This window comes from Bombina bombina, chromosome 6 (assembly GCF_027579735.1).
Source record: "Bombina bombina isolate aBomBom1 chromosome 6, aBomBom1.pri, whole genome shotgun sequence".
NCBI classification, from domain to species: domain Eukaryota; kingdom Metazoa; phylum Chordata; class Amphibia; order Anura; family Bombinatoridae; genus Bombina; species Bombina bombina.
In genome coordinates this window covers 460,678,286-460,704,764 of record NC_069504.1, presented here as the reverse complement: position 1 = coordinate 460,704,764, position 26,479 = coordinate 460,678,286, and the positions used below count along the sequence as shown (strand labels likewise).

The window sequence follows — 26,479 nt, the reverse complement described above, 5'->3', positions numbered from 1 at the left end:
GGCAGGTTTCTTGGCCTGCTTTCCCTTGTTCCAGCCTTGCATTGGTCTCCAAGCTGGCTTGGCTTGAGAAGTATTACCCTCTTACTTAGAGGACGTAGCACCTCGGGCTGGTCCGTTTCTACGAAAGGGACGAAAATTAGGTTTATTTTTTGCCTTGAAAGGCCGATCCTGAGGAAGGGCGTGGCCCTTACCCCCAGTGATATCAGAGATAATCTCTTTCAAGTCAGGGCCAAACAGCGTTTTCCCCTTGAAAGGAATGTTAAGTAGCTTGTTCTTGGAAGACGCATCAGCCGACCAAGATTTCAACCAAAGCGCTCTGCGCGCCACAATAGCAAACCCAGAATTCTTAGCCGCTAACCTAGCCAATTGCAAAGTGGCGTCTAGGGTGAAAGAATTAGCCAATTTGAGAGCATTGATTCTGTCCATAATCTCCTCATAAGGAGGAGAATCACTATCGACCGCCTTTATCAGCTCATCGAACCAGAAACATGCGGCTGTAGCGACAGGGACAATGCATGCAATTGGTTGTAGAAGGTAACCCTGCTGAACAAACATCTTTTTAAGCGAACCTTCTAATTTTTTATCCATAGGATCTTTGAAAGCACAACTATCCTCTATGGGTATAGTGGTGCGTTTGTTTAAAGTGGAAACCGCTCCCTCGACCTTGGGGACTGTCTGCCATAAGTCCTTTCTGGGGTCGACCAAAGGAAACAATTTTTTAAATATGGGGGGAGGGACGAAAGGAATACCGGGCCTTTCCCATTCTTTATTAACAATGTCCGCCACCCGCTTGGGTATAGGAAAAGCTTCTGGGAGCCCCGGCACCTCTAGGAACTCGTCCATTTTACATAGCTTCTCTGGGATGACCAACTTGTCACAATCATCCAGAGTGGATAATACCTCCTTAAGCAGAATGCGGAGATGTTCCAACTTAAATTTAAATGCAATCACATCAGGTTCAGCCTGTTGAGAAATGTTCCCTGAATCAGTAATTTCTCCCTCAGACAAAACCTCCCTGGCCCCATCAGACTGGGTTAGGAGCCCTTCAGAGATATTAGTATCAGCGTTGCCATGCTCTTCAGTATCTAAAACAGAGCAGCCGCGCTTACGCTGACAAGTGTTCATTTGGGCTAAAATGTTTTTGACAGAATTATCCATTACAGCCGTTAATTGTTGCATAGTAAGGAGTATTGGCGCGCTAGATGTACTAGGGGCCTCCTGAGTGGGCAAGACTCGTGTAGACGAAGGAGGGAATGATGCAGTACCATGCTTACTCCCCTCACTTGAGGAATCATCTTGGGCATCATTGTCATTATCACATAAATCACATTTATTTAAATGAATAGGAATTCTGGCTACCCCACATTCAGAACACAGTCTATCTGGTAGTTCAGACATGTTAAACAGGCATAAACTTGATAACAAAGTACAAAAACGTTTTAAAATAAAACCGTTACTGTCACTTTAAACTGAACACACTTTATTACTGCAATTGCGAAAAAACATGAAGGAATTGTACAAAATTCACCAAATTTTCACCACAGTGTCTTAAAGCCTTAAAAGTATTGCACACCAAATTTGGAAGCTTTAACCCTTAAAATAACGGAACCGGAGCCGTTTTAAACTTTAACCTTTACAGTCCCTGGTATCTGCTTTGCTGAGACCCAACCAAGCCCAAAGGGGAATACGATACCAAATGACGCCTTCAGAAAGTCTTTTCTAAGTATCAGAGCTCCTCACACATGCGACTGCATGCCATGCCTCTCAAAAACAAGTGCGCCACACCGGCGCGAAAATGAGGCTCTGCTTATGCTTTGGGAAAGCCCCTAAGGAATAAGGCGTCTAATACAGTGCCTGCCGATATTCTTATATCAAAATACCCAGATAAAATGATTCCTCAAGGCTAAATATGTGTTAATAATGAATCGATTTAGCCCAGAAAAGTCTACAGTCTTAATAAGCCCTTGTGAAGCCCTTATTTATGATCGTAATAAACATGGCTTACCGGATCCCATAGGGAAAATGACAGCTTCCAGCATTACATCGTCTTGTTAGAATGTGTCATACCTCAAGCAGCAAGAGACTGCATACTGTTCCCCCAACTGAAGTTAATAGCTCTCAACAGTCCTGTGTGGAACAGCCATGGATTTTAGTTACGGTTGCTAAAATCATTTTCCTCATACAAACAGAAATCTTCATCTCTTTTCTGTTTCTGAGTAAATAGTACATACCAGCACTATTTCAAAATAACAAACTCTTGATTGAATAATAAAAACTACAGTTAAACACTAAAAAACTCTAAGCCATCTCCGTGGAGATGTTGCCTGTACAACGGCAAAGAGAATGACTGGGGTAGGCGGAGCCTAGGAGGGATCATGTGACCAGCTTTGCTGGGCTCTTTGCCATTTCCTGTTGGGGAGGAGAATATCCCACAAGTAAGGATGACGCCGTGGACCGGACACACCTATGTTGGAGAAATAAGACTTACTTACCCTAAGACACTCATCTACATATAGTAGATAGACAAACCAGTACTGAAACGAGAATAAGTAGAGGTAATGGTATATAAGAGTATATCGTCGATCTGAAAAGGGAGGTAAGAGATGAATCTCTACAACCGATAACAGAGAACCTATGAAATAGATCCCGTAGAAGGAGACCATTGAATTCAAATAGGCAATACTCTCTTCACATCCCTCTGACATTCACTGCACTCTGAGAGGAAAACCGGGCTCCAGCCTACTGCGAAGCGCATATCAACGTAGAATCTAGCACAAACTTACTTCACCACCTCCATGGGAGGCAAAGTTTGTAAAACTGAATTGTGGGTGTGGTGAGGGGTGTATTTATAGGCATTTTAAGGTTTGGGAAACTTTGCCCCTCCTGGTAGGAATGTATATCCCATACGTCACTAGCTCATGGACTCTTGCTAATTACATGAAAGAAATGAGCTACCCGGCTCCTTCATAACACCATCCTTTATAATGCCACCCAGCTGGTAACATCTTCTGTGGAGAACACTGCAAATAATACCATGTGTAGTCTTTTGCCTCTAGTCATAACAGTATGTGGGGCTTCTTCTGACACATCTAAAAGATGCACGGAAGAAAAATGAAATACTGGTTTAATGTATGCTTAAAACATTTTTGATGTCTAAGACCCAGAAGTAATGAACTGAAGCAGCAGCAGAATATGGACAAGATATTGCATTTCCAAATTTGGAAACAGGGTCAGAGATATAACCGTTAGACTTTAGTGCAGACCTCACAAGTTGCTACTTTCGCCAATTGAAGAAATATCTGCATAAAAGTGACTAGCGAGAAATGGCTGGTTCAAAATGATTGAGTAGGTGTGGAAATATTTATCACTCTGACCAGAACCTAGACTGAAAAATTGGTTACTGCATATAAATTCAAAAACTGACTTTTATAGTGAAATTTATAGTGAATACTAGTACCAAAAAGACAGAGGCAAAGAGAGGGATACACAGAGATAAAGAGAAGAATACAGAGGAAAGAAATGAGCAATTGTGTTCCCCATTTGCTGCTTAAACAGTAGAACCCTATGTAATAGTGGGTGGTGTTGGGGTAATTCAGGTCATCCAGAGAAACCAAGAGGATAAAAACTTGCATTAGCGTGACAACTAACAAAAGATGTTGCAAGAACGAATAACGAATAAAGGAAATGAGACGACATTAAAGAATTAAAGTCAGATAAATAAATAAAAAAGTTACTTTACCTATTGCACCGGAAGATACTCTTTGTGATGAATGTCTGAAGCCTGGAGTCTTGGAGCCATCTGAAGAAAGTGGATTTTCTAAATGTCCAATCATTGAGTTACTATGGTAAGCAGAGTGAGGACTGAAATCTGGATCAGTTGTTCGTGATGGGCATCCTCCCCAACTCTGACTGCATGATACCTGACTATCAAACAGGTTTGTAAACTGACTGAGTAGTGCTGGTCCAAATGAAGGAGGTAATTGCTTACTGGTTGAATTGTGATGCATTTGTGAATTAGGCATAACAGGTGTTAATGGTACTGACTGGGTATGATTTAGCAGCTTGTGTGAATCTTGAGGTGAATTTGGATCCATAACAAAAACAGAATGAGTATTGTGCTGCAGTGCTGTGGTGGGAACCACAGAATAGAAAGCACCTTTATGTTGAATCCTAGGAGTTCCAGGTGTAACAGTTGCAGATATTTGTGAAATGCCGCAATTGTCCTGAGGCTCTGCACCTCCTTGTAAAATCTGTCTAGATGCTGCAGAAACTTGAGTAGACTCCATGCTAGACATGAAAGTATTTGACAAAGGCTGATTTTTTTCTGAAACACTACTTTCCTTTATATTACTTTTAGCAGGGCTTGAACATGACTGGTTTGGAACCATTATGTTATTACCACTTGTAGAATGATTCCGTGTATTAATTGCAGATGACAATGAAAACATTTCAGTTGACTGGTCTAAAAACACATTTTCTTTGGGCATTGAGAAAGTTTCATTTTTATTTAAAACAAAGTGCTCTGTTTGTGCTGTATCTGAAAGTGCACTGGGTATTTCCCCACTGTATACAGTAGTGGAGGAAACTGAAGACGTTGTACACATACTTGTTACAGTTGGAGATACAGAAGCCATAGTGGTGGCTTTAGGACTGCATGTAAATAGTTGTTTTCTAACAGATGAAGAACTATTAGTCATGCATAGCTTCTGAGTAGCTGTACCTAATGGGGGTGTGGACAAAGGACTGCTTACAGAGGTTAAAGTACTTTCAGGATGTACCAAATTACAAATGTGGTTAGTTGAACGGACATTGCCATTATGTTTTGGTGAACTATTTGCACTACCAGGGCTAACTGGCCTTACAGGAAAAGGTCCCCAAGTACTTGGTGTTGAATTGAAGGGTCCTCCAAAAGGTGCCATTTGCAAGCGAGGATGTCGAATTTGCTGCACTGTTTGAGCTGCTAACAGGGCAAAATGTTGATGAGAATATGATAAAGGCAGAGATACAGGAAAGGGAGTACGTATATTTGTAGGGATGCTCTTGCTTGATCTGTTAGGCGTCTGAAAGGCAGGCAAAGCTGTAGGCTGTGAAGATGTTACTAAGGAACTACCAACAGCACAAGTGGCCTTGTTTGAAGATGCTATGCTTGATCCTGTTGATGAGTTTGCATTTAATTTAGAACTGTTGGAGATGGGGTGTCTAATATGATTTCTAGGAATTAAATCCTCAAGTTCCTTTGCTGGATCTTGAATAAGAGCATTAATAAGCTGTACAGCATATCTTGTTGACTCTGTTCCTCCCCTGAAAAACAAAGGCAGTGCTTTGTTATAAAAATATAATACAAATTGTAAGCTATATATGAATTCTACAATATTGCCTTTTGAAATAAGACATATATATTGTTTTATAAAAGTCTAACTTAAAATCAAAGTCTCTCAGTTCTGTGGAAGCTACAATACTGAATTAAGAAGTGTCTTGCTGGTACTGCATATCATCCAAAGCAAAGATTGCAAAAAATAATGAATAATTAAAACAATTTGTTAATATTGCATCTAATCATCAAACTCTATTACAGCATACTTCAGTGATGCTTTGTGCTTCATAATCATCATGCATACAGATTATAACCCATTGTCTTTGTGGAAATTTGAGCTGCAGCTAAAATAACAGCAAATTAATCTGCTACTACTTATCAAATATTGTGTTTTATGTACACATTATATATATATATATATATATATATATATATATATATATATATATATATATATATATATATATATATATATATACATATCACAGAACAGAAACTGCAAATATTGCTATATCAATTTTGTATTGGCACTTCAACCAACACTTCTTTTCATTTAGGATCCCACCCAATCTAAAAGAGCAGGAAATGCCTGTTTGTGCACAACCAATGATAAAGAAGAAAATTGCTCACTGGTTGAATAATTCAACTACCAGAGTTATATTAGATGAGAGAGATAAATCTCTGTTAAGCTCACAATAACAATCAGAGCTTTTCAATGCAGTAACATCTGTCTGAGAATGAATACTTTCTAAGATACCCTATAACACAAAACCAAGAGTCATAAAATGTATATGTGAAATGTATTGTGACCCGCTGCAGATATGGTCATGTTCTTTAAATCTGTCTCTCATGCAATGCTGCACTGCATAAAAAAGCAAACCTGTGTAGAGTCAAGTTCACATTTAGGGTTAGGGTTATAGCAGTGATACCATAACTGAATTTTTTTTTTTGCAAAACCTAAGTATCAGGAAAAAATGTTTCTAATTGTAATGCTTTGTGTTTGAATTACCCCTTTTATGCCCTTTAAATAAAAGGGATGAAAATAAAATAACAGTCCATTAAACTCAGTGAGTGATGAGCAAAAGGTTTTCCCTCTCACCAGCTGTTAAGAATATACTAATATACATGCACTTTCTATTACCTTATCGTAATCATTCTCTCCCCATTCTTGTCCTTTTGTTTGTCTACATCAATATGGGCACCCGTAACATCCTGAATAGCAGTAATATTGCATCCACCTCTCCCCATTATCCTAGATACCACAGAAGCCGGTACTGAAAGCTTCTTTGATCTGGTTTTGAAGAGAAAAAAAAACCATATTAAACAAGCCAAATAAACTAATAAAAAAAATACCCACACTGTGTAGGTCATCAGGAGTAATAAGCTAAGTATACTAACCGTCTAACAACTTCTTTCCATCCATCTTCTCTTTTTGGGACTCTTTTAGGGCTGCTTAGATTAATCTTTCCATTTGGTGACAAAAGTGGGGCAGAGACACTTTTGTAACTTGAAAATGGGGATTCACTTTCATGCCTGTATGCATAAAGAACCAATTTAATCATTAACTATATAACAATTTGCACATTAAACCCTGCACTGCTTTCATGAACTAGTATATTTTCTAAGATAAAGCTTTTCTACAACAGAAAAACATAAATTTATGTAAGAACTTACCTGATAAATTAATTTCTTTCATATTTTCCAAGTGTCCATGAGCTAGTGACGTATGGGATATACAATCCTACCAGGAGGGGCAAAGTTTCCCAAAACTCAAAATGCCTATAAATACACCCCTCACCATACCCACAATTCAGTTTAACGAATAGCCAAGTAGTGGGGTAATAAAATAAGGAGTAAAAAGCATACAAGAAGAGGAACTGGAAATAAAATTGTGCTTTTATACAAATAACATAACCACCATAAAAAGGGTGGGCCTCATGGACTCTTGCCAATATGAAAGAAATGAATTTATCAGGTAAGTTCTTACATAAATTATGTTTTCTCTCATGTAATTGGCAAGAGTCCATGAGCTAGTGACGTATGGGATAGAAATACCCAAGATGTGGAAGACCACAGAAGAGTCACTAGAAAGGGAGGGATAAAATAAAAACAGCCATTTCCGCTGAAAAAATTAAATCCACACAAAAATAACAAATTATATATATATATATAGTAAAATGAGCAGTAATTCTCTGAAGCGAAGACTGACCCGTCTCCAAATAAGCTTTAAGAAACAAAAGCTTTAACCAAGATGGCAAAGAAATGGTAGAAGTTTTCTGACCTTTCTAGGACCAGAAAAAAACCCAAATAGACTAGAAGTCTTCCTGAAACCTATAGTAGCTTCGACATAATATTTCAAAGCTCTTAAAATATCCAAAGAATGTAAAGATCTCTAAAAAGAATTCTTAGGATTAGGACATAAGGAAGGAACAACAATCTCCCTACTAATGTTGTAAGAATTCACAACCTTAGAAAGAAATTTAAACGAAGTCCGCAAAACAGCCTTATCCTGATGAAAAATCAGAAAATGAGACTGACAAGAGAGAGCAGACAATTTAGAAAACTCTTCTAGCTGAAGATATAGTCTAAAAATGAAGAATACCTTCCAAGGAAATAGTCTAATATTCAAAGTATGCATAGGCTGAAAAACAGAAGAGCCTGTATAGCCTTAAAAAACAATTCAAGACTCCAATGAGGAGAAATTGATAAAATAACAGACTTGATACGAACCAAAGTCTGAACAAAAACATAATTTATGCTTACCTGATAAATTCCTTTCTTCTGTAGTGTGATCAGTCCACGGGTCATCATTACTTCTGGGATATTACTCCTCCCCAACAGGAAGTGCAAGAGGATTCACCCAGCAGAGCTGCATATAGCTCCTCCCCTCTACGTCACTCCCAGTCATTCGACCAAGGACCAACGAGAAAGGAAAAGCCAAGGGTGAAGTGGTGACTGGAGTATAAATTAAAAAATATTTACCTGCCTTAAAAACAGGGCGGGCCGTGGACTGATCACACTACAGAAGAAAGGAATTTATCAGGTAAGCATAAATTATGTTTTCTTCTGTTAAGTGTGATCAGTCCACGGGTCATCATTACTTCTGGGATACCAATACCAAAGCAAAAGTACACGGATGACGGGAGGGATAGGCAGGCTCTTTATACAGAAGGAACCACTGCCTGAAGAACCTTTCTCCCAAAAATAGCCTCCGATGAAGCAAAAGTGTCAAATTTGTAAAATTTGGAAAAAGTATGAAGCGAAGACCAAGTTGCAGCCTTGCAAATCTGTTCAACAGAGGCCTCATTCTTGAAGGCCCAAGTGGAAGCCACAGCTCTAGTAGAATGAGCTGTAATTCTTTCAGGAGGCTGCTGTCCAGCAGTCTCATAAGCTAAACGAATTATGCTACGAAGCCAAAAAGAAAGAGAGGTAGCGGAAGCTTTTTGACCTCTCCTCTGCCCAGAGTAAATGACAAACAGAGAAGACGTTTGTCGAAATTCCTTAGTTGCCTGTAAGTAAAATTTTAGAGCACGGACTACATCCAGGTTGTGCAGTAGACGTTCCTTCTTTGAAGAAGGATTTGGGCATAAAGAAGGAACAACAATCTCTTGATTGATATTCCTGTTAGTAACTACCTTAGGTAAGAACCCAGGTTTAGTACGCAGGACTACCTTATCCGAATGAAAAATCAAATAAGGAGAATCACAATGTAAGGCTGATAATTCAGAGACTCTTCGAGCCGAGGAAATAGCCATTAAAAATAGAACTTTCCAAGATAACAACTTTATATCAATGGAATGAAGGGGTTCAAACGGAACGCCCTGTAAAACATTAAGAACAAGGTTTAAACTCCATGGTGGAGCAACAGTTTTAAACACAGGCTTAATTCTGGCCAAAGCCTGACAAAAAGCCTGGACGTCAGGAACTTCTGACAGACGTTTGTGTAACAGAATGGACAGAGCTGAGATCTGTCCCTTTAATGAACTAGCAGATAAACCCTTTTCTAAACCTTCTTGTAGAAAAGACAATATCCTAGGAATCCTAACCTTACTCCAAGAGTAACCTTTGGATTCACACCAATATAGGTATTTACGCCATATCTTATGGTAAATCTTTCTGGTAACAGGTTTCCTAGCCTGTATTAAGGTATCAATAACTGACTCAGAAAATCCACGTCTTGATAAAATCAAGCGTTCAATTTCCAAGCAGTCAGCTTCAGAGAAGTTAGATTTTGATGTTTGAAGGGACCCTGTATCAGAAGGTCCTGTTTCAGAGGTAGAGACCAAGGTGGACAGGATGACATGTCCACCAGGTCTGCATACCAAGTCCTGCGTGGCCACGCAGGTGCTATTAGAATCACTGATGCTCTCTCTTGTTTGATTCTGGCAATCAATCGAGGAAGCAACGGGAAGGGTGGAAACACGTAAGCCATCCTGAAGTCCCAAGGTGCTGTCAGAGCATCTATCAGGACTGCTCCTGGATCCCTGGATCTGGACCCGTAACGAGGAAGCTTGGCGTTCTGTCGAGACGCCATGAGATCTATCTCTGGTTTGCCCAAACGTCGAAGTATTTGGGCAAAGACCTCCGGATGAAGTTCCCACTCCCCCGGATGAAAAGTCTGACGACTTAAGAAATCCGCCTCCCAGTTCTCCACTCCCGGGATGTGGATTGCTGACAGGTGGCAAGAGTGAGACTCTGCCCAGCAAATTATCTTTGATACTTCCATCATAGCTAGGGAGCTTCTTGTCCCTCCCTGATGGTTGATGTAAGCTACAGTCGTGATGTTGTCCGACTGAAACCTGATGAACCCCCGAGTTGTCAACTGGGGCCAAGCCAGGAGGGCATTGAGAACTGCTCTCAATTCCAGAATGTTTATTGGCAGGAGACTCTCCTCCTGACTCCATTGTCCCTGAGCCTTCAGAGAATTCCAGACGGCACCCCAACCTAGAAGGCTGGCGTCTGTTGTTACAATTGTCCAGTCTGGTCTGCTGAATGGCATCCCCCTGGACAGATGTGGCCGAGAAAGCCACCATAGAAGAGAATTTCTGGTCTCTTGATCCAGATTCAGAGAAGGGGATAAGTCTGAGTAATCCCCATTCCACTGACTTAGCATGCACAGTTGCAGTGGTCTGAGGTGTAAGCGTGCAAAGGGTACTATGTCCATTGCCGCTACCATTAAGCCGATTCCCTCCATGCATTGAGCCACTGACGGGTGTTGAATGGAATGAAGGGTGCGGCAAGCACTTTGAAGTCTTGTTAGCCTGTCCTCTGTCAGGTAAATCTTCATTTCTACAGAATCTATAAGAGTCCCCAGGAAGGGAACTCTTGTGAGTGGAACGAGTGAACTTTTCTTTTCGTTCACCTTCCATCCATGTGACCTTAGAAATGCCAGCACTAACTCTGTATGAGACTTGGCAGTTTGAAAGCTTGAAGCTTGTATCAGAATGTCGTCTAGGTATGGAGCTACCGAGATTCCCCGCGGTCTTAGTACCGCCAGAAGAGCACCCAGAACCTTTGTGAAGATTCTTGGAGCTGTAGCCAATCCTAATGGAAGAGCCACAAACTGGTAATGCCTGTCTAGGAAGGCAAACCTTAGGTACCGATAATGATCTTTGTGAATCGGTATGTGAAGGTAAGCATCTTTTAAATCTACAGTGGTCATGTATTGACCCTCTTGGATCATAGGTAAAATTGTCCGAATAGTCTCCATCTTGAACGATGGAACTCTTAGGAATTTGTTTAGGATCTTTAAGTCCAGGATTGGTCTGAAAGTTCCCTCTTTTTTGGGAACCACAAACAGATTTGAGTAAAACCCCTGTCCCTGTTCCGATCGTGGAACTGGATGGATTACTCCCATTAACAAGAGCTCTTGTACGCAGCGTAGAAACGCCTCTTTCTTTGTCTGGATTGTTGACAATCTTGACAGATGAAATCTCTCTCTTGGAGGAGAGTATTTGAAGTCCAGAAGGTATCCCTGAGATATTATCTCTAGCGCCCAGGGATCCTGAACATCTCTTGCCCAAGCCTGGGCGAAGAGAGAAAGTCTGCCCCCCACTAGATCCGATCCCGGATCGGGGGCCCTCAATTCATGCTGTTTTAGGGGCAGCAGCAGGTTTCCTAGTCTGCTTGCCCTTGTTCCAGGACTGGTTAGGTTTCCAGCCTTGTCTGTAGCGAGCAACAGCTCCTTCCTGTTTTGGTGCAGAGGAAGTTGATGCTGCTCCTGCTTTGAAATTACGAAAGGAACGAAAATTAGACTGTCTAGTCTTGGCTTTGGCTTTGTCCTGAGGCAGGGCATGGCCTTTACCTCCTGTAATGTCAGCGATAATCTCTTTCAACCCGGGCCCGAATAAGGTCTGCCCTTTGAAAGGTATATTAAGCAATTTAGACTTAGAAGTAACATCAGCTGACCAGGATTTTAGCCACAGCGCCCTGCGTGCCTGAATGGCGAATCCTGAATTCTTCGCCGTAAGTTTAGTAAGATGTACTACGGCCTCCGAAATGAATGAATTAGCTAGTTTAAGGACTCTAAGCCTGTCCGTAATGTCGTCCAGAGTAGCTGAACCAATGTTCTCTTCCAGAGACTCAATCCAGAATGCCGCTGCAGCCGTGATCGGCGCAATGCATGCAAGGGGTTGCAATATAAAACCTTGTTGAACAAACATTTTCTTAAGGTAACCCTCTAACTTTTTATCCATTGGATCTGAAAAATCACAGCTATCCTCCACCGGGATAGTGGTACGCTTAGCTAAGGTAGAAACTGCTCCCTCCACCTTAGGGACCGTTTGCCATAAGTCCCTTGTGGTGGCGTCTATTGGAAAGATTTTTCTAAATATCGGAGGGGGTGAGAACGGCACACCGGGTCTATCCCACTCCTTAGTAACAATTTCAGTAAGTCTCTTAGGTATAGGAAAAACCTCAGTACTCGTCGGTACCGCAAAATATTTATCCAACCTACACATTTTCTCTGGTATTGCAACTGTGTTACAATCATTCAGAGCCGCTAACACCTCCCCTAGTAATACACGGAGGTTTTCCAGTTTAAATTTAAAATTTGAAATATCTGAATCCAGTCTGTTTGGATCAGAACCGTCACCCACAGAATGAAGTTCTCCGTCCTCATGTTCTGCCACCTGTGACGCAGTGTCTGACATGGCCCTAATATTATCAGCGCACTCTGTTCTCACCCCAGAGTGATCACGCTTACCTCTTAGTTCTGGTAATTTAGCCAAAACCTCAGTCATAACAGTAGCCATATCCTGTAATGTGATTTGTAATGGCCGCCCAGATGTACTCGGCGCTACAATATCACGCACCTCCCTCTGAGCGGGAGATGTAGGTACTGACACGTGAGGCGAGTTAGTCGGCATAACTCTCCCCTCGTTGTTTGGTGAAATTTGTTCAATTTGTACAGATTGACTTTTATTTAAAGTAGCATCAATACAGTTAGTACATAAATTTCTATTGGGCTCCACTTTGGCATTGCAACAAATGACACAGGTATCATCCTCTGAATCAGACATGTTTAACACACTAGCAAATAAACTTGCAACTTGGAAATACAATTCAATTAGAATAATATTAAAATGTACTGTGCCTTTAAGAAGCACAGAAGATCTATGACAGTTGAAAATTAATAAATTGAAACAGTTATAGCCTCAATCCTTGTAAACAACACAACTTTAGCAAAGGTTTAATCCCATTAGCAAAGATAACAAATTCTGAAAGCAAGAAACAAATTACAGAATAAACGTTTTTTATCTCAGTCAAACTATAATTCTCACAGCTCTGCTGAGAGAAATTACCTCCCTCAAAATAAGTTTGAAGACCCCTGAGCTCTGTAGAGATGAACCGGATCATGCAGGGAATACGAGTTGCTGACTGAAATATTTGATGCATAGAAAAAGCGCCAAAAAACGGCCCCTCCCCCTCACACACAGCAGTGAGGGAGAACAGAAACTGTCAGAAAAACAGATTAAGCAACTGCCAAGTGGAAAAATAGTGCCCAAACATTTATTCACACAGTACCTCAGCAAATGAAAACGATTTTACATTCCAGCAAAAACGTTAAACATAATCTCTAGTTATTAAACAGCTTTATGTATTTCTTACAGTGTAATTCTAGTGAAGTACCATTCCCCAGAATACTGAAGTGTAAAGTATACATACATGACATTATATCGGTATGGCAGGATTTTCTCATCAATTCCATTGTCAGAAAATAAAAACTGCTACATACCTCTATGCAGATTCATCTGCCCGCTGTCCCCTGATCTGAAGTTTACCTCACTCCTCAGATGGCCGAGAACAGCAATATGATCTTAACTACTCCGGCTAAAATCATAGCAAAACTCTGGTAGATTCTTCTTCAAACTCTGCCAGAGAGGTAATAACACACTCCGGTGCTATTTTAAAATAACAAACTTTTGATTGAAGATATAAAACTAAGTATAATCACCATAGTCCTCTCACACATCCTATCTAGTCGTTGGGTGCAAGAGAATGACTGGGAGTGACGTAGAGGGGAGGAGCTATATGCAGCTCTGCTGGGTGAATCCTCTTGCACTTCCTGTTGGGGAGGAGTAATATCCCAGAAGTAATGATGACCCGTGGACTGATCACACTTAACAGAAGAAACAGTAAATGTCAGGAAGAATAGTCATCTTTTCTTATAAAAAGAAACAGAAAAGGCAAAGATGCGTCTCAAATATACTTAGACAAATCATAAACCAAACCATCCTGAAGAAACTGAAAAATTTGAGGAATTCTAAGAGAATGCCACGAGAATTTATGAGAACACTATAAAATATAGATTTATCAAACCTTATAATAAATGCTTAAAAACAGACCTATAGCCTGCAACATAGTGATAAAAAGCTCAGAGTACCTCTATGACTAAACACCAAACAAGTTCCATACCTTCAAATTAGAAATGTGAAATCCTGATGGAAAAAATAGCCACTAAAACAAGAGCGCTAGACAAAGAAAAAGTGGCCAAGGATGGCAACTGGACATCAGAACAAGATCCACATACCAAACTTAAGAGGCCATGCTGATGCTATCAGACACATATGAGACTATTCCAAAATGATCTTGAATAACACCTTTGGAAGAAAAAAAAAACAGGTGGAAGGATGTAGCCAGGTTGCAAAAACCAAGACACCGCTAAAGTATCCACCATTTTAACCTGAGGATCCCTAGACCTGAAAAGGTACCTGGGAAATTGATAGAACACATCTGTATAGAAGTACTATTCTCCCAGATGTAAAGACTGATGGATGAGATAATCCATCTCCCAAATGTCTAAACCAGAGATTAAAATCGTAAAGATTAGACAGGAGAGGAAAACCACCTAAGAACGTATTCAAGATACTTCTTAACTGCTAAGGAACTGCGAGTCCCTATTAAATGATTGACATATGCCACAATTGTGACATTGTCTGTCTGAAAGAAAAAATCTCCCCTAAAAGAAGCTAAGCCTGAAAAGAGTTCTGAAATAGCACGGAGTTCAAATATTGATTGGAAACCTCGCCTCTTGAAGTTTCCAAACCCCTTGTACTGTCAAAGACCCTCAGACAGCTCCCCAACCTGCATCCATTAAGAATACAGTCCAGGAAGGATGAACAAAAGGAGACCCCCTGAATAAAACGATGATAGACTAATCATCAAAAACAGAGAGAATAGATTGTTAGGATTTAAAAATATCAACTGTGATATCTGAAAACAAACCCTGTATCATAGATTCAGTATGCAAAGCAAAAAGAGATCTCAGAAGAAAAACGAGCAAAGGGAACCACGCCCGATGCTGCAGTTATGAGACCTAAAACTTTCATGCATATAGCCACTGAAAGAAAATAACCAGACTATAAGTAAAACAGACTAATGCCAGATACAATTGATTTTTGTCCGATAAAGACAAAGACATGCACACACAATCTAAAAACCCAAAAAAGAAGTGACCCTTGTCTGAGGAATCGCAAAACTCTTAGGTAAATTAAACCCTCCAACTATGTTTTGAAGAAACAAAACTTAGTTGATTCATAAGAGATTCCAAAGAAGAAAAATCCACATATATGAATACTGCTCTTTCATAAGTATGGATTGGGTACTTGTAAGCGCATCTAATTACCCATAAGTCCCATAAGGGACTTAAAACACTGCTCATTTAATTGACCTCAGAAAATGAAAGGCTGAATGGACCTCGTCAGGAATCTAATCTGCAACCCTCAGGTTGCTACAGGGCTCAGGCACAGTACATTAGTATGCTGAGCTCCGCGGGATTTTCAGGGCAATTTTAGATAGGATTTTATTTAGGGGTTGGTTGTGTGGGTGGTGGGTTTTACTGTTGGGGATTTGTTTGTATTTTTATTACAGGTTAAAGAGCTGATTTCTTTGGGGCAATGCCCCTCAAAAGGCCCTTTTAAGGGTCATTGGTAGTTTATTGTAGGCTAGGTTTTTTTTTTATTTTGGGGGGGCTTTTTTATTTTGATAGGGCTATTAGATTAGGTGTAATTAGTTTACATTTTTGATCATTTTTTATTTTGTGTAATTTAGTGTGGTTTTTTTTGTAATTTAGTTAATTGTAATTAATGTAATTTATTTAATTGTAGTGTAAGGTTAGGTGTTAGTGTAACTCAGGTTAGGTTTTATTTTATAGGAAAATGTGTATTTATTTTAACTAGGTAGCTAGTAAATAGTTAATAGCTATTTACTAACTAGTCTACCTAGTTAAAATAAATACAAACTTAGTTGTAAAATAAAAATAAAAGCTAAGATAGATACAATATAACTATTAGTTATATTGTAGCTAGCTTAGGCTTTATTTACATTTTATTTACATTTAGTGTAGCCTTCTCCGGAGCATCCTCTGCCCCGTTACCACTTTCTGTTGGGGTACCTCAAGGCTCTATCCTTGGTCCCCTTCTCTTTTCAATCTACACGTCGTCACTAGGTTCCTTAATAAAGTCCCATGGGTTTCAATACCATTTGTATGCCGATGACACCCAAATCTACCTCTCTGCACCAGACCTACCTCCTTCCTTACTAACCCGTGTGACTAACTGTCTTTCTCACATCTCATCTTGGATGTCCTCTCACTACCTTAAGCTAAATCTCTTTAAAACTGAACTCCTTATTTTTCCCCCTTCTTCCAATGTCTCCACCCCCAAAATTTCTATAACTGTTGATAATTCCATCATTACCCCTACCCCGCACGCCCGATGTCTTGGGGTCACACTTGACTCAGATCTTTCCTTCACTCCTCACATTCAGTCCTTGGCTAAAGCCTGCCGCTTCCACCTTAAAAACATTGCTAAAATTAGACATTTCCTTACACAAGATACAACCAAGATTTTAATCCACTCTCTCGTCCTTTCCCGCCTCGACTACTGCAATTCCGTCCTCTCTGGTCTACCTAGCTGCCGCTTAGCTCCTTTACAATCCATTATGTTTGCCTCTGCCAGGCTCACCTTCCTTACTTGTCGCTCTTCATCTGCTGCATCTCTCTGCCAATCCCTTCACTGGCTTCCTCTTGCCTCTAGGATTAAACACAAAATCCTCACCCTGACATATAAAGCTCTCAACTGCACTGCTCCCCCCTACATCTCAGAACTTGTCTCTAGATACTCTCCCTCCCGTCCCCTTCGATCAGCTCAGGATCTCCTCCTCTCCTCCTCATCTTGTGGAATTCCCTGCCTCGCTCCATAAGACTCTCCCCTAGTTTTAACAGCTTCAAGCACTCCCTAAAAACTCTACTATTCAGGGATGCATACAACCAACACTAACCTTTCATAATGCCATTGCTTTCCCCTTAAACCCCTTAGATTGTAAGCCTATGGGCCCAGCTGTTTACAGATCGCTTCATAAGAGCCGACTACAACAGTGAAACTCTCGGCAGGGCCCTCTACCCACTTGACCCCTACAAAAGCTATCCTGTACACCGACTATGCTGACAGCGCTGCAGAATCTGTTGGCGCTCTACAAATACCTGATAATAAAATTTTATAGGTAAGTATTTAGTTTTAAATAGGAATTATTTAGGTATTAATTGTAATTTTTATTTAGATTTATTTTAATTATATTAAAGTTAGGGGTGTTAGGGTTAGACTTCGGGTTTGGTTTAGGGGTTAATAACTTTAGTATAGTGGCGGCGATGTTAGGGACAGCAGATTAGGGGTAAATATTATTTAACTAGTGTTTACTATGCGGGAGTGCAGCAGTATAGGGGTTAATATGTTTATTATAGAGGCGGCGATATCCGGAGCGGCAGATTAGGGGTTAATAATTTTATTTTAGTGTTTGCGATGGGGGAGGGCCTCGGTTTCGGGGTTAATAGGTAGTTTACGGGTGTTAGTGTACTTTTTAGCACTTTAGTTATGAGTTTTATGTTACGGCGTTGAAGCATAAAACCCATACCTACTGACTTTCAGTTTACGGTATGGATCTTGATGGTATTGGCTGTACCGCTCACTTTTTGGCCTCCCAGGCAAACTCGTAATACCGGCGCAAAGGAAGTCCCATTGAAAAAGGACTTTTGGAAAGCTGCGGTAGTTACATTGCATTAAGGCCAAAAAAGTGTGCGGTGCAGCTAAACCTGCAAGACTCGTAATACCAGCGGTAGTGAAAAAGCCATAATGCTCATATTTCACTCATACCGCAAAACTCGTAATCTAGCCGATAGTTAATAGGACGACTCCTAAAAGCTTTAAATAATAAATATTTCCTTAATAAAGAACATAAAAAAAAAAAAAAATGTTCAAATGAAAAATAAGGAGAATTTAAAACAAATTATCTGATACAGGATCTTTAAGACAAAGAAACCTTCATCAGTATAATAAACTTAAGTATGCTGTCGGTCAGAACAAAATTGATTACATTTTTTTTTTTTTTTTTATTTTTATTGAGGTTATTATGGAAAAAAAAACATGGTACAGGCAAATAAAAACCTGGTTTCAAAAGCATAGGAAAATCACCATACAATATACATATTAAGTGTCACAATATACAAACAGTTAATCGCCCAATTATACAAATATAAGATAACCTCAGGTTTTCAATTTAAGGAGAGTCCCCTTGGAATATAATATAAAGTCGTAAACAATGATTTCCATCTATGGATAATAGAGGCCTCTCTAAGACCTCCTGAAAAAGAATTTGAGACATAGGGAATTTTAGGGGAAACAAAGAAAATAACAAAATGGGCCACTTTTGAACCCCAAATGCAAACAACTGGTTTGTGAAAGAGCATACTTTAAGTACATTTGATGTATATGGAAAGCATTTAAATGTATAGATGCTTAAGAAATGAGACAACACTTTATACTCTTACAGGAATTATATAAAGATAAAAGACTTTTAGTTCAAACAATACTAACAGTAGAAGACGAGCAGACACAAAATAAGTTTGTTTTGTTAGATAGAAGGGGAGCACAACCATACACCGAATTGGAAGACAGTATAGATTGTTATATGGCTAAGCATATATGCATATGGAATTATAAAAAGTCCCAGAGCTCAGTAATTTATATAATAGGGTGGTGGGCATGATATCCTAGGAGCACTAGTTAGCACTTTAGTGAGGGGAAGTGCACAAAATTATATCTCTTGGCACATGTAACTATCAAAATAACTCAAAGATCACTTGTACCTTTAAAGGGACAGTATACACTCATTTTCATATAACTGCATGTAATAGACACTACTATAAAGAATAAGATGCACAGATACTGATATAAAAATCCAGTATAAAATGGTTTAAAAACTTACTTAGAAGCTTTCAGTTTAGCTCTGTTGAAAAGGTAGTTGGAAAGCACACTGCAAGTGGGAAATAAGACACTCCCCCTCCCCCTTCTTTTGCATATGAAAAGACCCTTTACACAAACAGGAGCAAGCTGGAGAAGGTAACTGACGGTATTCAAATAAAACTTTGGGGCTTGGTTAGGAGTCTGAAAATCAGAGCAATGTTCTTTAAAAATAAGCAAAATTATACATTTAAAAAAAAACAAAAAAAACTTTATGGGCTTTATAAATAGATCTACAAAACATTTATGCAAAGAAAAAATGAGTGTATAATGGCCCTTTAAAATGGTATATGAAGATACGTATTGTTTAGCTAGACTATATATTGGGCAGCAAGGTAAACCAAGGTGTAAGGATTAAATTAATATGCAGATATATCAACTAGTATATACAGATTAATACAACATACATTCTGCTCAGAAAAGGCATCATTTACTTGCAAAAAATGGATGTAAGCAGGTATCTGCATAGTAGGAAAAAAAAATGCAATACCCTATGGCATAAGCTATAAGAGGTAAGTATCAGAAAAGGGTATATCAGTGCTGAAATTTATATAAACCAGCCTGCTATTGGAAGCTATATGCAGGGAGGTACTAATGGTGCTATCTTCAGCTACAAGCACTATTGCCCTGACCACAAGCAGCAGAACAGAGGCTAATGTGGGAGGAATAATAATGGACCTATATTAACCCGGGATCCAGCAGCTTAGAGTATATCATACCCCAACAAATGCATACATCATTAGCCTTCTCCCCCATTAATAGTTAAACAGTTATGGTGTAGCTACATTAGTGATCTTAGGAAAGAAAGGCAGCTTTTTTATCGGCACAACAGGAGGAGCGCTAGTCAAAGATGAGTGAAAGATTAAGGGGTGACATACATTCACAGAATAACTTGCAGTGCCGGAATGTGACTGATCTATGCAAGTACAGTTACAGCAACTAGGCACAGTCCAGCAGTAAACAATTATATAGTCCTAAATAGCTCAGGTCTCTACTTAAAGACGCAACATAATCAAAAGTACAGAGCTACAGCTAAATACAACATCAAGTCTATTTTGATGGAAGTTATATACTGACTTCATGTTCCAAGCCATCAAAAACAAAATTTATGCTTACCTGATAAATTTATTTCTCTTGTGGTGTATCCAGTCCACGGATTCATCCATTACTTGTGGGATATTCTCCTTCCCAACAGGAAGCTGCAAGAGGACACCCACAGCAGAGCTGTCTATATAGCTCCTCCCTTAACTGCCACTCCCAGTCATTCGACCGAAGACAAGCAAGAGAAAGGAGAAACTATAAGATGCAGTGGTGACTGTAGTTTAAAAATAAAAAACACCTGCCTTAAAATGACAGGGCGGCCGTGGACTGGATACACCACAAGAAAAATAAATTTATCAGGTAAGCATAAATTTTGTTTTCTCTTGTAAGGTGTATCCAGTCCACGGATTCATCCATTACTTGTGGAATACCAATACCAAATCTATAGGACACGGATGAAGGGAGGGACAAGGCAGGCGCTTAAATGGAAGGCACCACTGCCTGTAAGACCTTTCTCCCGAAAATAGCCTCCGAAGAAGCAAAAGTATCAAATTTGTAGAATTTAGAAAAAGTATGAAGCGAAGACCAAGTCGCCGCCTTACAAATCTGTTCAACAGAAGCCTCATTCTTAAAAGCCCATGTGGAAGCTACCGATCTAGTGGAATGAGCTGTAATTCTTTCAGGAGGCTGCTGGCCAGCAGTCTCATAAGCTAAGCGGATTATACTTCTTAGCCAAAAAGAAAGAGAAGTTGCCGAAGCCTTTTGGCCTCTCCTCTGTCCAGAGTAGACCACAAACAAAGCAGATGTTTGATGAAAATCCTTTGTAGCTTGTAAATAAAATTTTAAAGCATGAACCACATCAAGATTGTGTAATAGACGTTCCTTCTTTGAAGGATTAGGACATAGTGAAGTAACAACAATCTCCTGATTGATATTTTTATTAGATACCACCTTAGGAAGAAAAACAGGTTTGGTACGTAACACTACCTTATCTGCATGGAAAATGAGATAAGGGGAATCACATTATAAAGCAGATAACTCCGAAACTCTTCGAGCCGAGGAGATAGCTACTAAAAACAGAACTTTCCAAGATAAAAGTTTAATATCTATAGAATGCAAAGGTTCGAACGGAACCCCTTACAGAACCTTAAGAACTAAATTTAAACTCCATGGTGGAGCAACAGGTTTAAACACAGGCTTGATTCTAACTAAAGCCTGACAAAACGCCTGAACATCTGGAGTATCAGCCAGACGCTTGTGCAAAAGAATAGAGCAGAAATCTGTCCCTTTAAGGAACTAGCTGACAATCCCTTCTCCAATCCCTCTTGGAGAAAAGATAATATCCTAGGAACCCTGACCTTACTCCATGAGTAACCTTTGGATTCACACCAATGAAGATATCTACACCATATCTTATGATAGATTTTCCTAGTGATCGGCCTTTGAGCCTGAATTAAGGTGTCAATGACCGACTCAGAGAAACCACGCTTTGATAAAATCAAGCGTTCAATCTCCAAGCAGTCAGACGCAGAGAAATTAGATTTGGATGGTTGAAAGGACCCTGAAGTAGAAGGTCCTGCCTCAGCGGCAGAGTCCATGGTGGAAGGGATGACATGTCCACCAGATCTGCATACCAAGTCCTGCGTGGCCACGCAGGTGCTATCAAAATCACCGAAGCTCTCTCATGCTTGATCTTGGCAATCAGACGAGGGAGCAGAGGAAACGGTGGAAACACATAAGCCAGGTTGAAGGACCAAGGCGCTGCTAGAGCATCTATCAGCGCTGCCTTGGGATCCCTGGACCCGTAACGAGGAAGCTTGGCGTTCTGACGAGACGCCATGAGATCCAGTTCTGGTTTGCCCCAAAGTTGAATCAACTGTGCAAATACCTCCGGATGGAGTTCCCACTCCCCCGGATGAAAAGTCTGCCGACTTAGAAAATCCGCCTCCCAGTTCTCTACTCCTGGGATATGGATAGCTGATAGATGGCAAAAGTGAACCTCTGCCCATAGAATTATTTTTGAAACCTCCAACATTGCTAGGGAACTCCTTGTTCCCCCTTGATGGTTGATGTAGGCTACAGTCGTGATATTGTCCGACTGAAATCTGATGAACCTAACCGCAGCAAGCTGAGGCCAAGCCTGAAGAGCATTGAATATCGCTCTTAGTTCCAGAATGTTAATCGGAAGGAGTGCCTCCTCCTGAGTCTACGAGCCCTCAGGGAGTTCCAGACTGCACCCCAGCCCAGAAGGCTGGCATCTGTCGTTACTATTGTCCAATCTGGCCTGCGGAAGGTCATACCCTTGGACAGATGGACCAGAGATAGCCACCAGAGAAGAGAATCCCTGGTCTCTTGATCCAGATTTAGCAGAGGGGACAAATCTGTGTAATCCCCATTCCACTGACTGAGCATGCACAGTTGCAGCGGTCTGAGATGTAGGCGGGCAAACGGCACTATGTCCCATTGCTGCTACCATTAAGCCGATTATTTCCATACACTGAGCCACTGAAGGGCGAGAAGTGGAATAAAGAACACTGCAGGAATTTAGAAGTTTTGACAACCTGGCCTCTGTCAGGTAAATCTTCATTACTACAGAATCTATCAGAGTTCCTAGGAAGGAAACTCTTGTGAGAGGGGATAGAGAACTCTTTTCTTCGTTCACTTTCCACCCATGAGACTTCAGGAATGCCAGAACAATGTCCGTATGGGACCTGGCGATTTGAAAGTTCGACTCCTGTATCAGAATGTCGTCTAGGTAAGGGGCTACTGCTATACCCCGCGGTCTTAGGACCGCTAGGAGTGACCCTAGAACCTTCGTAAAGATTCTTGGTGCCGTGGCTAACCCAAAGGGAAGAGCCACAAACTGGTAATGCCTGTCTAGGAAGGCGAACCTGAGAAACCGATGATCTCTGTGTATCGGAATGTGAAGATAAGCATCCTTTAAGTCCACAGTAGTCATATATTGACCCTCCTGGATCATAGGTAGGATGGTTCGAATAGTCTCCATCTTGAAGGATGGGACCCTGAGAAATTTGTTTAAGATCTTGAGATCTAAGATTGGTCTGAATGTTCCCTCTTTCTTGGGAACTACAAACAGATTTGAATAGAAGCCTTGCCCCTGTTCCTCCTTTGGAACTGGGTGAATCACTCCCATAACTAGGAGGTCTTGAACACAATGTAAGAATGCCTCTCTCTTTATCTGGTTTGCAGATAATTGTGAGATGAAATTTCCCTTTTGGGGAAGAAGCTTTGAAATCCAGAAGATATCCCTGGGACACAATTTCCAACGCCCAGGGATCCTTGACATCTCTTGCCCAAGCCTGAGAGAAAGTCTGCCCCCTACTAGATCCGTTTCCGGATCGGGGGCTGATCCTTCATGCTGTCAGCAGCAGGTTTTTTGGCCTGCTTTCCCTTGTTCCAAGCCTGATTAGGTCTCCAGACCGGCTTGGACTGGGCAAAATTTCCCTCTTGTTTTGTATTAGAGGAAGTTGAAGCTGCGCCACTCTTGAAGTTTCGAAAGGAACGAAAATTAGTCTGTTTGGTCCTTAATTTGTTGGACCTATCCTGAGGAAGGGCGTGACCTTTTCCTCCAGTAATATCAGAAATGATCTCCTTCAGACCAGGCCCGAATAGGGTCTGCCCCTTGAAGGGAATGTTGAGAAGCTTAGACTTTGAAGTAACGTCAGCTGACCAGGATTTAAGCCATAGCGCCCTACGCGCCTGAATAGCAAAACCTGAATTTTTAGCCGTTAGCTTGGTTAAATGAACAACGGCGTCAGAAACAAATGAATTGGCTAGCTTAAGAGCTTTAAGCTTGTCAAGGATATCATCCAACGGGGTTTCTACCTGTAGAGCCTCTTCTAGAGACTCAAACCAGAATGCCGCAGCAGCAGTGACTGGGGCAATGCATGCAAGGGGCTGGAGAATAAAACCTTGTTGAATAAAAATTTTCTTAAGGTAACCCTCTAATTTTTTGTCCATTGGATCTAGAAAAGCACAACTGTCCTCGACCGGGATAGTTGTACGCTTCGCTAGGGTAGAGACTGCTCCCTCCACCTTAGGGACCGTTTGCCACAAGTCCCGTGTAGCGGCATCTATAGGAAACATCTTTTTAAAAACAGGAGGGGGAGAGAACAGTACACCTGGTCTATCCCATTCCTTAGTAATAATTTCTGAAAACCTCTTAGGGATTGGAAAAACATCAGTGTAAACAGGCACTGCATAGTATTTATCCAATTTACACAATTTCTCTGGGACTACAATGGCGTCACAGTCATCCAGAGTTGCTAAAACCTCCCTGAGAAACACGTGGAGGTGTTCAAGCTTAAATTTAAATGTAGACATATCAGAATCAGGTTGAAGTGTCTTCCCTGAATCAGAAAAATCACCCACAGATAGAAGCTCTCCTGCTTCGGCTTCTGCACATTGTGAGGGTATATCAGACATAGCTATTAAAGCGCCAGCGAGCTCTGTATTTGTTCTAGCCCCAGAGCTGTCTCACTTTCCTTGTAACCCTGGCAGTTTGGACAATACCTCTGTAAGGGTATGATTCATAACTGCCGCCATGTCTTGTAAGGTATACGCAATGGGCGCGCTAGATGTACTTGGCGTCCCTTGAGCGGGAGTTATAGGTTCTGACACGCGGGGAGAGTTAGTCGGCATAACTTCCCCCTTGTCAATTTCCTCTGGTGATAAATCTTTTAAAGCCAGAATATGGTCTTTATAATTTATAGTAAGATCAGTGCATTTGGTACACATTCTAAGAGGGGGTTCCACAATGGCTTCTAAACATAATGAACAAGGAGTTTCCTCTATGTCAGACATGTTTAACAGACTAGTAACGAGACCAGCAAGCTTGAAAAACACTTTAATAAATGTGAAAAAGCAGAATATAAAAAAGGTACTGTGCCTTTAAGAGAAAAAAACAATCACATAAACTGCAAAACAGTGAGAGAAAAAAAGCAGTAAACTATGAAATTTTTACAGTGTGTATAATAGACTAAAATAGCATTGCACCCACTTGCAAATGGATGATTAACCCCTCAGGCTCAAAAACGAATCAGAAAAACGGTAAAACAGTTATAAACAGTCACAAGCAAACTGCCACCTCTCTACTGTGGCTCCTACCTGCCCTTAAAACGACTTTTGTAGCAACAAAAACCCTTTACAGAGGTCCTATATGTCAGGGGACTCCTTCAGGGAAGCTGGATGTCTCAGACTGCAAAAACTACGGCGCAATTAGAGCGCGAAAATAGGCCCCTCCCACCATGCACTCAAAGTGAAAGGGTCATAAATAACTACTCCTAGGAGAAATCTAATCAGCCATGTGGAAAACTAGGCCCCAGATAAAGATTTATCACCTTCATTAAAAAACGTTTTTTATCTCTCATGCAAACGTTTTACATACTAAGTAATAAGAGCAATAAACATGAATATTACCCTTTACTGCAAGCATGATCCCAGTCGTTTGTTAAATCACTGTAATCAGGCTTACCTTAAATATATCAGGCACTGTCAGCATTTTCTAGACCTTATCATCTCTCTAGAAAAAAATATACTTAACATACCTCAGAGCAGGTAATCCTGCCGGCCATTCCCCCAGATGAAGTTTTCCCATACTCTTCAGTTATGTGTGAGAACAGCAGTGGACCTTAGTTACAACCTGCTAAGATCATCAAAAACCTCAGGCAGAACTCTTCTTCTAATTTCTGCCTGAGGTAAAAACAGTACAACGCCGGTACCGTTTAAAAATAACAAACTTTTGATTGAAGATAAACTACACTAATTCACCACCTATCTCTTGATACTTCCTTTCTTGTCGAGAGCTGCAAGAGAATGACTGGGAGTGGCAGTTAGGGGAGGAGCTATATAGACAGCTCTGCTGTGGGTGTCCTCTTTCAGCTTCCTGTTGGGAAGGAGAATATCCCACAAGTAATGGATGAATCCGTGGACTGGATACACCTTACAAGAGAAAGTAAGGTGTAAGATAGTATGGAGTTCTGCATGCTGCGGCTGTGTCCTGTGTTGTCATGTCAGCCCATAATGTGCTCTTTCTGTTTCCCAATGAGCACTCAGCGTGATGGCAGGCTTGAAAAAGTAAGGGAACATGGCTGGTAGCCCCCAGGGTCAAAAAGTCGGCAGCAGCAAAGTGCATCCACACAGTCTATGGCCTGACAGAAAGTTCCCCAAGCAGTGTCCCAGTCTGATAGTTGATCTCTCAAACTCACCCTTTTCACCGGGAGGCAGCTATGCATAACCGAGAACCCCACCTCTGCAACCCAGGTCTCTACAGAAGCGCTCTTCTTATGATATGCGGGTTTAAGCTCAG

At 40.7% G+C, this 26,479-nt stretch overlaps 1 protein-coding gene across 1 annotated transcript in view; it reads right to left on the bottom strand.

The window, feature by feature from the left end:
- The window catches only part of ANKHD1 (ankyrin repeat and KH domain containing 1), a gene marked incomplete in the record, with an annotated part of 1,187,903 nt that overhangs the window by 173,117 nt on the left and 988,307 nt on the right, over window positions 1-26,479 (bottom strand). Inside the window, 3 exon segments of the mRNA XM_053717232.1 lie at window positions 3,740-5,301; window positions 6,456-6,605; window positions 6,713-6,847. Of these exon segments, the coding sequence (XP_053573207.1) occupies window positions 3,740-5,301; window positions 6,456-6,605; window positions 6,713-6,847 (1,847 nt within the window).